At 45.8% G+C, this 15,451-nt stretch overlaps 1 protein-coding gene across 6 annotated transcripts in view; it reads right to left on the bottom strand.

Moving 5' to 3' along the window:
• Positions 1 to 15,451, bottom strand: part of ELP2 (elongator acetyltransferase complex subunit 2) — a 1,268,509-nt gene that overhangs the window by 121,642 nt on the left and 1,131,416 nt on the right. For all 6 annotated transcript variants that reach the window (XM_086965323.1, XM_086965328.1, XM_086965324.1 and 3 more), the window contains exon 21: positions 11,120 to 11,262. In XM_086965323.1, the coding sequence (XP_086821449.1) occupies positions 11,120 to 11,262 (143 nt within the window). The remainder of the gene's footprint in view (positions 1 to 11,119; positions 11,263 to 15,451) is intronic.

Below are 15,451 nucleotides of genomic sequence, written 5' to 3'. Positions count from 1 at the left end.
ATATCGAAGAGTTTTGTTTTATTATATCGAAGAGTTTTCTGGGCCTGTTCTCTTCCTTATCTAGTCCAGATTTGTTTGCTGTTGTTTTGCCTTTCAAGATATCCTTATTGTAAAAGATTGTGTGCCTTCTAAACTGTTCAAGATGGGTAATGTTTGGGTCCTTACTTCAAAGTCACTACAGATGTCTTAATTGTCTTCTAATGCTAATTGATGCTAATGTTTGGGTTGAACCATGGTACAATAAATTGTATCTTTTTACTTTTCAGAAGTAATAGAGCCGCTTTCTGAGCTTTGTTGGTCAAGCTGCTGTTTTAGAGATGCAACAGTTCATGAGCAGATGTTTGGTCTGTCCGAGTTGCCAAGGAGGGTTGGCACAGGCCCACAAGTTCTGTTTATGTTGCTATAGTCCCTTGTCCACGTTTTTTCCCTTCTCGTTTGACCCTTGATTATATTATTTGAGCAGACATTAGGAAATTAATTTGATGGTGGTTTGAATAGTCTGTAGGGGTGGTGTTTACCATGTTAATTGATCCCGGTTAGTAATATTAAGGTCAAGTGGGTTGGTCCATTGCATGCTTAAATCATGTTGAGGTCTCAGAGTAGGTTACTGAGTGCAACCACTGTGGGGTCTTTGTCATTATTCCAGAGATATTGTGTTGGGCACTAACAAATTACATTCTCATTCTGTGTGACTATTTACAAAATTACGGGATCTGTCTGCGTTTTTACTTCTATTACCTGCTCTTTGTCTGGGTGATGTTTTATGAGCAACGACCCATTACCTGTTGAGCTCTACAGGATGAGAGAGATGATTGTACTGCAGGTTACAATTGTCAGAAAGTATGATTCTTATGGTAGAGTTGGTGGGTTCGGTTCAGTTCAGCAATCTTTGTTTGGTATGTCAAACAACCAAAAAAGCGGTAACAGATATACAAAAATAAATACAAATGCTATATAACAAATTTGATCATATGTAAAAATCCAGTCGATTATATGTAAAATCAATCATAAATATCAATACTTTTTCTCACATAAATTGATATTAGGATATATGATGCAACATAAAAACATATCCGTGGGCCATTTAATGTAACTAGTAAATTCATAGCAGCGGAGTTGGTGGGTTTAAGGTGATAGTGAGGAGACGGAGTATGAGACGGGTAGCTAGTATGTAATGCCTGAGGCTGCTACTTGCCTTTTTAGTTCATTAAAAAGAGAGTCAAATTCTTGCAGGCTCTTGTCTGCTGCTTGGATTAGGATGTTAACCATTTTTATAAATGTATTATTTATTATGCCATTTATAGAGAGCCTTGTTACACCAACGGTCTGTCCCCGCGCTATAATCAGACCATCCAATGTCAAGCATAAGAGCATGATGCAGCAATAAGAACTAAGACAGAGACCTAAATAGCCAAGGCCTTAAGGCCCATAGGAATGAATGGGAATTACTGAATCGGTAAATACCGATTCGGTAAAAGGGGGGAAACATTGAAGGGTGGCAGAGTGTCATTTTGACACCCTGTTGCACCCCTGAATTGTGTATGGGTGCACATGTGGCACAGTATGTCTGCCACATGGCACTGTTATTATTTGCATAAACTTGCATTTTTTAGGGTTTTCGAAATTTACCACCAACTTGTAGTTGGTGGTAAATAACAAATTCTAAAATGGGAAAATCACTCATTTGAGTGCTGCCTACATATCAGGATTCGGTAATTTACTGATTTCTTAAATTACCGATTCTGTAAATTACCGAATCCTTAATGAAAATCCTAATTCTGGTCGGTAACGGCCGAAATTCGGTAATTTCGGCCGTTACCGACCGGAATTAGGCTTCCTACATCTGGCCCCTAATTTACTTCACAATACTTTGGGAAGAAGTGCATATTTATATTTCAAAAAGCAAAATAACTCACTCTAAAAAATTAGGAGTGTTAGAATCAATAAAAACTAAATTAAAAACAAAAAAAGAAAGAAATATAAAAATATCATCTGGTTCTTGCGGCATTACAGAGACACTGCAGTACAAATAAACTCATTGGATTCACCATGCATGCAACATTACAGAGATGCCGAATGCAAGGGGAGACCGAGTCATACGACAATGCTCGCAGCAGTCAAACTCCTAGCAAGTTGTGCACACTGATAAGCTTGTCTCCACTTGCGAGTTAAGCAGTCCCCTTGTAAGCGTGCTCTGACATGCATAGAGTATTAACTTTTTTACCGTGAGTTGGTGCAGTCAAAAGTGCAGGACTCTACTCCCTGGGAGACCTCTAAGAGAAGGGGATACTCCTAGATTTTCAAATGCTACAAGATACGCACAACCTAGCACTAGGTTAATGTTTGAAGTATGGTAAGACTAGGGGATCCCTCCGATGAGTCTGGAACGTGACCCCAAATGTACCCCTCACCAATGCACTACTGCAGACTGTACACACCATAGGATATTGCTTCAGATTAGTGTACTAGATCTGCAAGGCATAAGGGAGCACAGAGACATCTCCTTGTAACCTCTTCAGGAGTCCTAGAATGCTACTTCCAGGAAAGCCTGTAATGACAAGGAACGGCAGAGGCAATGGAGTTTCCCCGTAAAGTCTCCAGAAACACCTGCTTCCAATTCATTCAGTTTAATATTCTGCTTAGGGCCTCCCTCACACTGCAGAAGATTGGAAGCTTGTACCTAGGGGAGCGCTCTAGTTGCGCCAGATGCCGTCACTCCCCTGCAGACTTCCATCAGGCCAACGAGGACTGCCCCCAACTTCAGGAGTTCTGGAATATAGTGCAAACCACACTCTTGACAGGCATTGGGAAACCTAAGCTTACCACCATGGATGACCTGCCTAAGTCCCTCAAGTCCCTTAAGGCAAAGGTCTTGGGGTTTGGGATCACGATTTTAGTGTAAATCCCTCCCGGCTCGTTTAACCCGCCTCAGCCATTACCTAAGGGGACCCAGGACTTACCGGTCTGGCAACAGGGCGACAGAAGAAGTGTTCCGGAGTGCTTCTCTCCAGTCTTCCAGGTCAGTCAGCGATCCTGCCCAGGAGTCCTGCAGCTAGGGCGCCCCAGGCTCGGAGCGGCGTCCTAGAGCCTGCGCTTCCCAGGAGTGCGAGGACAGGTGCCAATGAGGTTCCGGTAGGGAGCGCACTAACGCCTCGCGGACCCCTGGGGGGGGGGGGCGCATACCCTCAATGAGCGCCGCAACGTTCTGGCTCCCAGCCCCCCTCACCGAAGCATGCAGTCAACCAACCATCCACCCCGCAAGTGCTTGGTTTTGTTTTGAACCGGGAATGCTCCATAATTAGCTCCAGGCATCATCCCACAGCTTCCCTGCTGGTTCGACCGCGATGCCTGGCCCTAAGATGGCCGACAACACAGACACTGCCTGATGAGCCTAATGCTCCTTGCTGTTCTTCCGCACATTTTACAGCGGAGCTCTGCCTGGATTTTGGACGTGGTTTCACCCCCTGAGACCTGTCGTGATGATGGATAGTCTAGACCCCTGACGTCGCTTCGGATCTTCGAGGAGTCTCTGCCTGGTGCCAAGATGGCCGACGCTCTTCTAATGGCCGAATATATGATTTTTCCACGATTACTAGTTCCACACATGGCATTACCACGCAAATTTTATTTCGCAAGTGGCTTTACCACGCTGGAATTTTCAACGAAGGATCATTCCACGTGTAGAAACGCCCATTAAGCCTAAATGTCTCTGTAATTAACATAATGAAACTGATCGGCAAAAAATTATTTCTTGAGTATGTAGTAACTGTTTTTCAACCCAATCAATCATTTTTTTCAACATTTAAAAACTACAAATTCCCTTAGATTTATTTATTCTTTTATTTTACTGTGCGCTTAAATATATATATATTTTCTATAAAGATTATTTTCTTACCTGTCACCTTCCCGTCTTTCACCAGCAGCCCTTACTTCCATCCACCATGGAAACAAGCGTCAAAACACGTCTACCAAAATTAAAAAAGGACTGCTATTTTGACGTACACGGCACGTCTTTGGGGGAGGCACTTTCCTTTTACTTCGGTGGTACTGAAGTGCGTTTTTTTAATTTAAGTAACCCGCTCCTTTGTTTTTTTTTGGGGGGGGGAGACCCCCCCCAGCCCCCCTCCGAGCCCCCCCCAGAACCCCAAGCCCACGCAGAACGACTGGAAGGAATACCACGTCTCCCCCCCAGCCCACGCAGAACGTACTTGCGTGGTAAAGACGGTCGTGGAAGGCACCCTCGTTGTAAAGACGTTTGCGTGGTAAGTGACCCGTGGTAAACGTTATTAGTGGTAATGCCTTCGTGGTAAATGATGTTTCCCCTAATGGCCCCGATGCAGACAGCCCTGTTTTCTGCAGCTCTTCCTGCTCCTGCCTACATCGGAAGACGTGGCCCCACCCCCCTTTGACCTATCAAGAGGGTAGTCAATCGGAGACTACTGACTCCACCTCGGCCCTACATAAAGGGGTCGCCTGGCCTAAGATGGCTTACGCTGTGGACCTTGCCTGATGGTCCCTTTGCATACAGCCCCGTTTTCCGCAGCTTTGCCTGCTCCCCCAAACCGGAGCTCTCATCGGACGGAAGCGTGACGCTTCCCTTCCCCCTGTCATACCCCGGAGGAAGCCAGATGAGGATCCTCATTGGCACTGCGCTGATACCTGTCCCTGTGATGCCCTCTGACAGTCCCTCGCTGCAAATGGAAAGGGGCCTTTGACTGTCCAGAGGGTTATCCAAGCAACCTAGGACCGTGCCCAGTTCGATTTCTGGAACGCAATCCGATTCAACTCAACACCTGATCCTCTTAAATCCCCAATGCAGATTGGTGACATCCTTCTCGACCACAGGACTGCCCCTTGACTGCCCCAGAGATGCTGGTGACGCCTGGCCCACACAAAGGTACCTCTCTGTCTGTGCCGTTTTCACCCTTTGGTAACATTCACCTCATTCCTCCTACTCAATTCTGGATCAACACTGTCTCGGGATCAGCACTTACAATGTTGTTCCATTACTCCGAGGCCCTCCCTATCTACCGAACCCCACGGCGGCCACAGTAGCGAAAGCCCCCTTGTACCTGCCAACCACACGAAACCAAAACAATGCCACCGAGCACCTCAATTTCTGTCAACTCACCCTTGATCCACATGAAATCGCTAGGCATAAACGCCTTTGCAATCAGCTCCCCCCCCCAATCTCTCCATCAAAGCGAGAAGAAACCGCGAACACAATCTAATCAGACAATACTCCGAATCACTATTTGTGGACACCTACCACTGCACCTCCAAAGGACGAGTAAAGATGGACCTCATCTTCCACATCTGTAGTGATCCAGACCTGAAGACTGGATCACTACACTAAGATCGCAACTTCACATACATAAAACGACGACCACTACACATAGCTGTAATTTGACGACCTCTCTCCCCAATCAGACGTCTAGAAATAGGAACACAACAGTGACCATCTACTCTAATGGCACAGTGTTGATACAGGCTAACAACGAGAACCTTGAGGCCTTCTACTCCCTCTTCCCTCCACTCCGCTTTGCCCATCTGCACTCCCTTGGATTTGCCCCGCCCAAACCCCCTTCCCCGGTCACCCTTCCCCACCAGGGAACGCAAATACCCCCTCCCTCCCCCTGGTGAGACCATCCAGCCCACCGGCTAGACGCTCCTCCCACTCCTCTGTTCATATTAACCACGAACATCAATCTTTCGAGGTGGATCGGCCCCCTTCACCTCCTCAGACCTACCCTCCTCCTCACCCCATCACCACCCCACGAGTCTGGTCCACTGACCGTTTCAATCCTGTAGAACCACAGAGGAAGAACGCTGGACTTGACCCCTCACTGAGGGTCGTAGACAGTGGCAGTCAGGGCGACCCAATTAACATTGGACCCTTCAATGTGATCTTGCCCCCATTCTCAAGGGCGGTACATACCCACAACTGCATGCCCCCTGCCCCTGCCCCGGAAAACATAATGCACCGACTGACCCTATTAGAGAGTCAGCTAGAAATAATATGCAGAGGCCTTGACGAAATCTTAATCAGCCTAGACAAGGCTCGAATGCCGCAGCAATCCCATACCAGCCCCCCTCACCGACCAACTCCAACCTCTCAAAACCCCACTCCGAGCCCTCCTTCACCTTAAAAAACTGGCCCCAGAGGCCCACTAAAACCGACGTTAAGACACCGCCACAGACCCGCACTAGAAGCAAATCTCCTGTGTCCAGGCTTCAGAGTCCCCCTAGTAAGGATGGGGTAACCGAGACTCAAAGACCGACCAGGACCATAACAGCAATGTCTGCGGAAGAAGCAGCGGACTTAGCCGCTACTTATGACTCTTCCCCCCACAGCCTCCCCTAAATCCAATATCGAAGTGATCACTGGCTTCAGAAGAGATTACCCCCCCTTAAAAGCCTCAAGACCCCCTCCCTCCCTCTCCTCCATACCCAGGGCCCCATCAGGAAAGTATCCTAGTAAAAAGAAACTATCCACTAACTGCCTGCTCATTAACTGTAGATCTGCTCCCAAACATGCAACGGCATTAGCGGAAGCCATCCTCTCGCATGATCTAGACATTGCTTTCATCACGGAGACATGGCTAAATGAGATTTCACCTCCCTGTCTTGATATGCTCGTACCCCCAGTTTCACCATCATCAACAAAGATAGAAAAGATCAACGTGGTGGAGGTGTAGCCATCATTCACAAGGACAACATTGATATCACTGTTACAGACTCCTGCCAGTACAGCTCCTTCGAATGTCTTCCTGTCACCATTAAGACTAAGGACAACAGCCCTTTAGCCTGTCACCTTCTCTATCACCCTCCAGGCAACACCCCCACTTTTGGTGAACACTTATCCGATCTGATTGCCCATTGCACACTAAGTGACACTAACACCCTAATTCTAGGTGATCTCAACCTGCACTGGAATGAAACCAACAACTTTTTAATTCAATCTCTCAATAACCTCCTCTGTGACAACAACCTTTACCAACACTGTTCGGAAGAAACTCACAACAAAGGTGCAACCTTAGACGCCATCATCGCTCACCGTAACACAATCACGATCGAAAACATTCTTCCAGTTGGCTGGTCAGATCACCACATGATCTTATTCCACATCAACCAAAAAATCTCACCCCTTCCTCCTATTCACGACCCCCCCACATGGGCCAGAAATTTCACCCAGATTCCAATAGATGCCATGGAAGAGAGGCTACATTTGCTCCTCCCTAGTGACAACGAGCTCTCCACAACTGATCTCACCTCGCTCTATAACTCGAACATGGTAACCTTGCTTGACCAACTTGCTCCATTGAAACTAAAAAAAAAATTGTCCTACTCCATCCAGATCTTGGTTCGACTCGGTCATCAATGATGAAAGAAGGCAACTAAGAGCCACAGAAAGACGATGGAGGACTATGCCCACTACCGTTCATCGTGACCAACTTAGAGCTTTCCGGAAGAAATACAACAGTCTTATCAAAAACAAAAAATCCATGTACTTTCGTTCCGCACTGGATAGCACCAAGAACAGACCCAAGGAGCTCTTTAATATCATCAGACGCCAAACCTCCAAAGCTGATACATCCCTAGGGCCTGCATCCAAAGAACGGTGCGACAACTTCGCCAACTTCTTCAATGAGAAGATCTCCAAGATCGAGCAATCTATCTACACCAATTGCGCCCCCTTTTCCGGTAGCAGCCCGGGTGAGGTGCTGGGTAGCGCTCCCTCTCTCACTACTAAACCCTGGTCAGTCTTCCAGCCCATCCCTGAAGAAGAGATAACTAAACTTATCTCCACCTCCAAACCGTCATCCATGCCCTAGACCCTTTACCTGCTCAACTCACCAAAAAGCTGAAACTCCACCTAGCCCCACTCTGGTGTACGATCATTAACAGCTCCCTGAAAACCGGAGTCGTCCCGGACTGTCTGAAAGTGGGTCAAGTAACCCCACTGATGAAAAAACCAGGCCTTGAAATCAACGACCTGAACAACTTCAGACCCGTCTCCAACCTTCCCCTTCTCTCCAAAATCCTAGAAAAATGTGTACACCAACAACTAACCCATCACCTGGTCAATACCACCCTTCTCGACTCCCATCAGTCGGGATTCAGGAAAGGTTGCAGCACTGAAACCGCGATCCTCAACAAAATTGATGATATCCACAAATCATTGGACTCTGATCAATGTTGCCTCCTCATTCTCCTAGACCTATCGGCAGCATTCGACACAGTTGACCACAAATTTCTCCTACAGGCTCTCGAAGACAGGGCCGGTCAGGACGCGGTGGTCCTCAAATGGTTTGCTTCTTTCCTCCACAACCGCTTCCAGAGAATCAAAATCAAAACTTTTGAGTCCGACCTCCATCCTGTCAATAGGGGAGTACCCCAAGGATCGGTGCTTTCCCCTCAACTCTTCAATATTTACATGGAACCCCTCACCTCCTACTCAGGAAAGCCAACATCCCTTTTCACTTGTATGCTGACGATACTCAAATTTATCTGGAAATCTCCTCGGCCAAAGACATCCAAAGACTCAATGAAACACTAAGAGAAGTGCAACTTTGGCTGTCTAGTAACCACTTAAAATTGAATCCGGACAAAACTGAACTACTCCTCATTTCAAACAAAGATGCGAACCCACAAATGGGAGAGTGGTTAAATCTATCGATGCGCTCAATGGGAACCTCACCCTGGCTGATTCTGTCAAATCTTTAGGCATCACCCTAGACTCAAAACTTGACATGACCAAACGCATTAAGATCTCGGCGAAGAGCACCTTCCTTAACCTTAAGCTGTTGAACAAAATCAAACCTTTTATCCTGCCCAAAAACCTTAAACAAGCCACCCAGGCTTTGGTGCTGTCTAGACTGGACTATGGGAACGCAGTCCTCTCTGGAATAGAGAAAACACATCTTGCCCCGCTGAAAACAACTCTCAACGCGGCTGCCAGAATGGTCACGGGAATAAAGAAAGTTGATCACATCTCCCCTGCACTCAAGGACCTCAAGTGGCTACCAATAGAATGGCGAGCAAACTTTAGAACAGCCTGCCTCACCCACAAAGCCCTTCACACAGGCAAACCTGAATATCTGGCGGCTAAACTCAAAAAAGCCGTCCAGAACAGAACTCTCAGAAGCTCTAACACTCTACTCCTCATCCCGCTAAAATCACAAAAACTAAAAACTGCGGCCAGGTCCTTCACTGGTAACGCGCCCAAAATCTGGAACTCAATTCCCCCTCACACCAGAACTATTCCTTCTTTCGCTAAATTAAAAAATCAGCTCAAAACCCTCTTCCTCGATCGAGCCCTAGCGAACAGATAGAAACAGCTGGTGCCCGGAGATTGTCTCCTCACCCCTCCTGGATGTGGTGATTTCAAGTCCTCGCATCAGAACTCTGTATCATTGTCTTTTAGTCTGTCCTGAGCTATTGTATTATGTTCTGCTCTCACTTCTTGTGCTTTGTAACTGATGTGAAGCGCTCTGATACCCCCGGTCTGGCTAGCGCTATATAAAACTTCTTAAATTAAAAAAAAAAAAAAAACCTGTGTTGGAAATCCAGACACCCTCCAAGTGAGGCTGGCTGGAGAGCGAATGTACTTTTTTGGGCAGAAGCGGAGAGTAAGGCCCTCCACAGAGACCAGAGGCAAGGACAGACAATCACATCCCTATATGATGCCTTGATACTAGGTCTGGTGCAACACGGAGATAAAGATGACAGTCCCCTTGGACCCGTCTTTCGAACTCCACAGTCACTGGAATAGGAATGGATGAACCGTATGAGTAACCAGTCACTTGAACCCGACGGCACAGCAATCCCACACTGCCCATCACCCACTTCTGATACTCAGGAGCCCTCCCTCATCCCCTGACTCCTTGCTTACCATCTCTCGCCTGCTGGTCTAAGCCAATTGAGTGGGCCCTTACCAGGGCATTGTACAACTCCCACTATTACGCAGCTGCAGCATCCATGTATTAGACTGTGGACTACCGTAGATCTGCTATGGTCTCCTTTTGTGCAACATTCCAGGTGAAGTGATTGGGTTTTCTTAGTTAGCAAATGTTCTGATTATCATGTACTACAAATTTCCCATTTGTACCCTTATGCCAGTGTTAGAGACAATACATGTTTTGCTATACTGGGCCATCTTGAGCAGCATATTGTAAAGCCACAATAAAGTTATTATTTTTTTTAAAACAAGTATTACAATTTTTTTATTTTGAGATAACACTTTACAAACTCATCCTCAATCTGGAAGTTGCTCTACGTATGGAATAAGTGTGACTGATCAAGAGCCTGTGGGGATAATTGAAAGTACTATCTGAAACGAGAATTTGCTTGAGAGTGAGTGGCAGTCTATGAAGAATTTGGGAGTACTGATGAGCCATAACTAGGGTATGCTATGGGGGGGACCCCTTCCTAGAGCAGGAGAGTCCCAACAGGACCAGGACAGGCTCTGCAGCAGATTGTTTGGCAGGTCACTCACACTCTCCAAATCACTGACAAATGACCCTGGGGAGATTTAACACACACCTTAATCCCTTTGACCACCACTGTCCTAGGCTCTGTGGGTGAGAGAAAAAAATGATCACAAAGTTGGTAAAATGCTTGGCAAACAAATAGTTCCAACCCTCTGGGTGGGTTAGTGTACTTGGACAGCCGGACTCTTAATCCAAGAAGGTGTTTGCCCATAAAGAAAGGCTGGCAGGCCAGACTAAGAGCATCAGACTCCCCAGGTGTGCTCAAGGTAACACTTTAGAGGGTAATCCCATTAGGTAAACTGGAGGTCCAGGCACTGCAGTTAGCAAAACTTTCCTTGCACTTCAAAGGCCACCTTGTCGGTTAGGACTACAGAAGCACACATTTGGCTGATGGAATTTTGGCTGTGGGCTAGCTAGAGGACGAATCCAAGAACAGGGACGTTCAGATAGGAGGCATACATCACTTAGGGTCACTTTCTTTAGAATAAATTTGTGTGCGACCACTAGAAACTGTGCCAATGTTGTTGAACTTTAGAAATGCTTTTGAAGATTGTGTTGAAGTGGCATTTTAGTAAAACATAAACAAATCCTGAAATAAAATAGAAATTACTACGGAAATGCGGTACCTTTTATTTGAGGTAAGCACAGGGCTTACACTGACAGCAGTGGCTGCATCTCCTACATCAAGCATCGAAGAAGCGGGCTTAATTGATCCCAATGCATTGCCTTCACTGGCATCAGCCCTGTTAGGATCACTCCAGACAACCACCTGCAAGAAAAAAGACAATCCGTCAAACACTGGTACCATTTGACTTTGGGGCATTCGAAAAGCTGTTCAGAATAACAAGGATTGGAAAACTAATAGGTCTCGTCTATGCGGGACGTGGGTTAAGAGGACTTGCTAAACAATTTCAATCTGACGCCATTCCGTTCATGTATGTAAAAGAAACTTGATGTAACTTATGTATGTTTTTTTATAAACATGCTTTTATTGTTTTCATTACCTCAGAACAAGTTGCAGTGCAGTCAGTACAGGTCTCCACAGGGGTAAAAAACATTCTAGCAGGAATAGTCCCTTGCTGTAAACACATTCTTTTCTGCAGTACTGTTAAAGCAGGTCCATAGCCACACCTCCAAATCATTGGCTCCATATTTAGCATACTTGGCTGGGCAACCTCGTGCTTCCTAAACAGGCTTCTCCTGCTGGGCCCACCAGTCCACCATCCTCCTCCACTGTGCCAGTGCAGAAAGCATGGACGCATTCCAATGGGCTGTCATGTCCTGGCTGGCCGCCAGTAAGACTGTACCCAGTAATGCCCGGTCTCACCTGCTTCCCCGACCCCCTCCATCACCCCCAGCAGTACCATTGATGTAAATATGTACATGCCATATGAATAAATAATGAATACAACAACCATTAACGGGGAAAGTTCAATCTCTAGACCCACCAACCTGGAAAGCTCAGCAATGATTCTTCTCCAGTACCCTGTATGAAGTAACAGGATCACGTCATATGAAAAAAATCAGCAGGTGTGTGGGAGCAGCGAAAGCAGGAGGAGCTGGACAGCAAGTTAGCCCTATTAGGTCTGTCATGGGTTAAGTAAGCACATTGTAGATAATATGTCTGCACCAAGCGCAGGTAGGATGACATGGTTAATACCACTTGAGGGGACATTAATGAGTCCCTCCAGTCTGCATCTTCCAACCGCCCAAGCCACCCCTCCGAACGCACTCTGAGTGTTGGTGAGGTGTCCGGGACGTTGATGATAAGTGTGCAGTATATGTGGGAGACTCCCCCTTACATAGAGCTCTCATCAAGGTCTTTGCCTCCACTAGGCTAAATTCTGGGATCTGCATGTCTGGGGGCCCATGCACCCTAAGGGCATGTTGAAGTTGCAGATACTTGTGGAACAGGTCCACTGATGGGGAGTAGGTTTGCTTTAGATCATGAAAAGAGACAATGTGTGGATCCCTTCCAGAGGTCCCCCAGAAGCGTAATGCCGATGGCATCCCAGCGGTTCAAACCCTCCAGTGACACTCTCTCTGTCAGCCACCTGCCCTGCCACAACAGAGTTTGTTGCGTGAGCTTGGAACACCACCCTGTGTGTTTGTGGGCTGCTCTTCAACCTTAAAAAACCAACCGGGTAATCTTGTGGAGCGTAGAAGGAACTGTGTCCCCGTATAGCAGTTTGAGAAATCTGGGGAAATCCATGTTGCTGAGCTCTACCTTGTAGGCTGGGTCAGACCACCCTCCACCCATCCATTCATTGATCACTAACAATTGTGATGCCAGGTAACAGAGAAACAGATTGGATGCTCCCATACCACTATAGTAGGGAGCGCATTGCCAGGTCTTGAATGCTAATCGAGGAATAATATTGTCACTGAGTTCATCTCATGAAAACAGCAGTGGGGGATCCGGTGTGGAAAATTTGATAGGAGATACAGGAAGCAGAGATGTGGAATTCCTATAGTCCAACGCCCAGGACATATTGTTTAAGCTCAAGGGTAACAAGTTTCATTGTGTATTTTGTCCTTGGGACAAGTAGGCCCACCCCCTGCAGTACAAACCCTTCGAATGCCAGATTGCAGTACCACATTATGGATCAGGGAAGTGCACTGTCTGCAGTTAAGGTAATATTGTTGTCTATATTCTAATGCTGTTAAAAATTGTATTTATGGTTGATTAATTGAAAGCTTTTATTATTAGGGTAAGCGCTCTAAGTAAATGTAAGCTCTGACTGCACTACTGACAGTGACTCCAGTATAAAAATGTGCACACATGTTTTCAAAGTTTAGCAACAGGAGGTTTGAAGCAGATATTTGAAGAAGCTTGAAAGCAAGATTGATGATTCTTTGCTTTCAAAATGAAATGTTCATAAAAAAATGAAAGAAGGAAAAAAACATTTCACTAAACTACTGTAAAAGTTCAGGTACCACTTCTTTGCAGCATCATTTAGTAATGTGATGATAAATGCTAGTATTTCCCACAAATATTCATAATGGAAAATCAGTGTAACCAGTTTAAATAAGGTATGGGAAACAAAAATAAACATGCAATGGCAAAGCCAGCAGGTCTGAAAATGGTGATCAGCTTTTTATTTTTGTCAATGTGTGAATTGGTTTGGAATGGTTTTTGTAAAACTTTATTAGTGTAGGAGCTGCCAGGACCTCACCATTGGCAAAAGCAATAATAGTTTTTGGTCTCAGAAAGCACACAGGGCCACAGTAGTTATTGCCACTGAACTTAACTACTTTGTTTGCTGATATGCTCCTTCTGAAGGAGCAGAATGTGTGACAGTGGAGTCAGCCGATACAGAGAGAGAGAGAGAGACTTTGAATCAATGCAAATGTTCGTGGTCTATGCCAGACCAAATTAGGGGCACAATTATTAAAGAAAGACTCAAAAGTGCACCTATGGTATATATACTTGCATTAAGTGCAGATATACAGCTTTTGTTAATTTCGAATAATTTACAGAAGTAGGACAAGAAATAGTTCTCCTAGAAAATATTTGTGAACTGCATTTTATCAATTTTATCATGAGCAAATGTGCATGTGTAGATTTGCTCATGTCAAAATCTGAGTGCTTGCAAGTTCACTTTCCCTACAACCACTTTTCTCCCAACTCTTGAAGAAGGTTTATGTCTGCCATTGTCAGGAGTAGATTTCCAACATTTCTCAGTATGGGAAAATATTAGAGACAAGTTGTTGGAAACCTCTAAAAAAACAAGTTAGTAGGTTTGCACAGACGCAAAAGGGCATTCCAAACCTGGAACTATTGCTTACCTTCAGCCCCAGTATGTAGATCTGCGAAAGCGTGGCAACATAAGGGGATTGCAAGTATTCAAACACTACTATGGTATGAGCACTGGCATAATCAAGGAGGCTATATCAGAGCTCTTATATAATGAAATTGCTGCCTAATTTGTCACCGCACTACATGGCACCAAAGGGACAAGTGGATTTTGTTACATAAGAAGCATATTTATGAAGCAACCTGCCCCATGGACAAGTAGATATTTTTTTTAATTCCACACCCCTGAGGAAGCATGGTAGTATCATCATTTTGTATAACGCTATCCTCTCCATTAGACTCAATGGGAGCAATTGTCATCGCTTCAGATCTTCCCTGCTTTTGCGAGTGAGCAGGATAATATTAAGTGACCGTGCTAATTGGGAAATCAAAGCCACCATGATGCCTTGGTACTTAAAGCTGAGGTGATGAATAGGAATAGTTGTCTGCTTAACCACACAATCGCGCAAGAGTACCAGGGGGACCAGCCCCGATTTCGCTGTGTTGACGGTTAATCCTGATGCCTCTGCAAAAAATTGCAGGATTCGGAGACACCGAGGGCCACTAGATGCTAGGTCAGCCAAGTATAGCAGAACATTGTCCACGTATAACTATAAGGCAATACGGTCTTCATGGCCACAGCTCCATTCCCACCCGCAAATCTGCTCAGAGACCTCACCATTAACCGGAACTCTGGCAGTGGGATCCGAATAAAGCTTATTTACCAGATTGTGGAACCGGGGTCCAAAGCCTGCCTGGTCAAGCACCTACGTCAAGTACCCCCAAATCAACAGTATCAAACGCTTTCGCAAAGTCGACTGAAAGAAGAGCAAGGGAATGCCGTAGGAGGTAGTGATGAGCAAGTGCGACATGGAGACGCCGGAAAAAGTATCCCAAGCTCCTTCTGGGTGTGAAGCTACACTGGTCAGGATGAATAAGGGACCAGAGGACCTGCCTGAGGCGCTTAGCAAGAATCATTGCACAGATTTTCACTTACCTGTTAATGAGGGAGATAGGATGGTAATCAGCACATGGCCAAGTAAATCTCTATGGGAAAGGAACCGAGTTCGATAGCCTCCGTATACATGTCTAGGAAGTGGGGCAAGGACATCCCGTATTTAATATAAAACTCAGTAGGGTACACATCTGGCCCGGGTGTTTT

The sequence above is a fragment of the Lissotriton vulgaris genome, chromosome 4_1 (genome assembly GCF_964263255.1).
Source record: "Lissotriton vulgaris chromosome 4_1, aLisVul1.2, whole genome shotgun sequence".
NCBI lineage: Eukaryota > Metazoa > Chordata > Amphibia > Caudata > Salamandridae > Lissotriton > Lissotriton vulgaris.
This window is presented reverse-complemented; position numbering and strand designations above follow the sequence as displayed.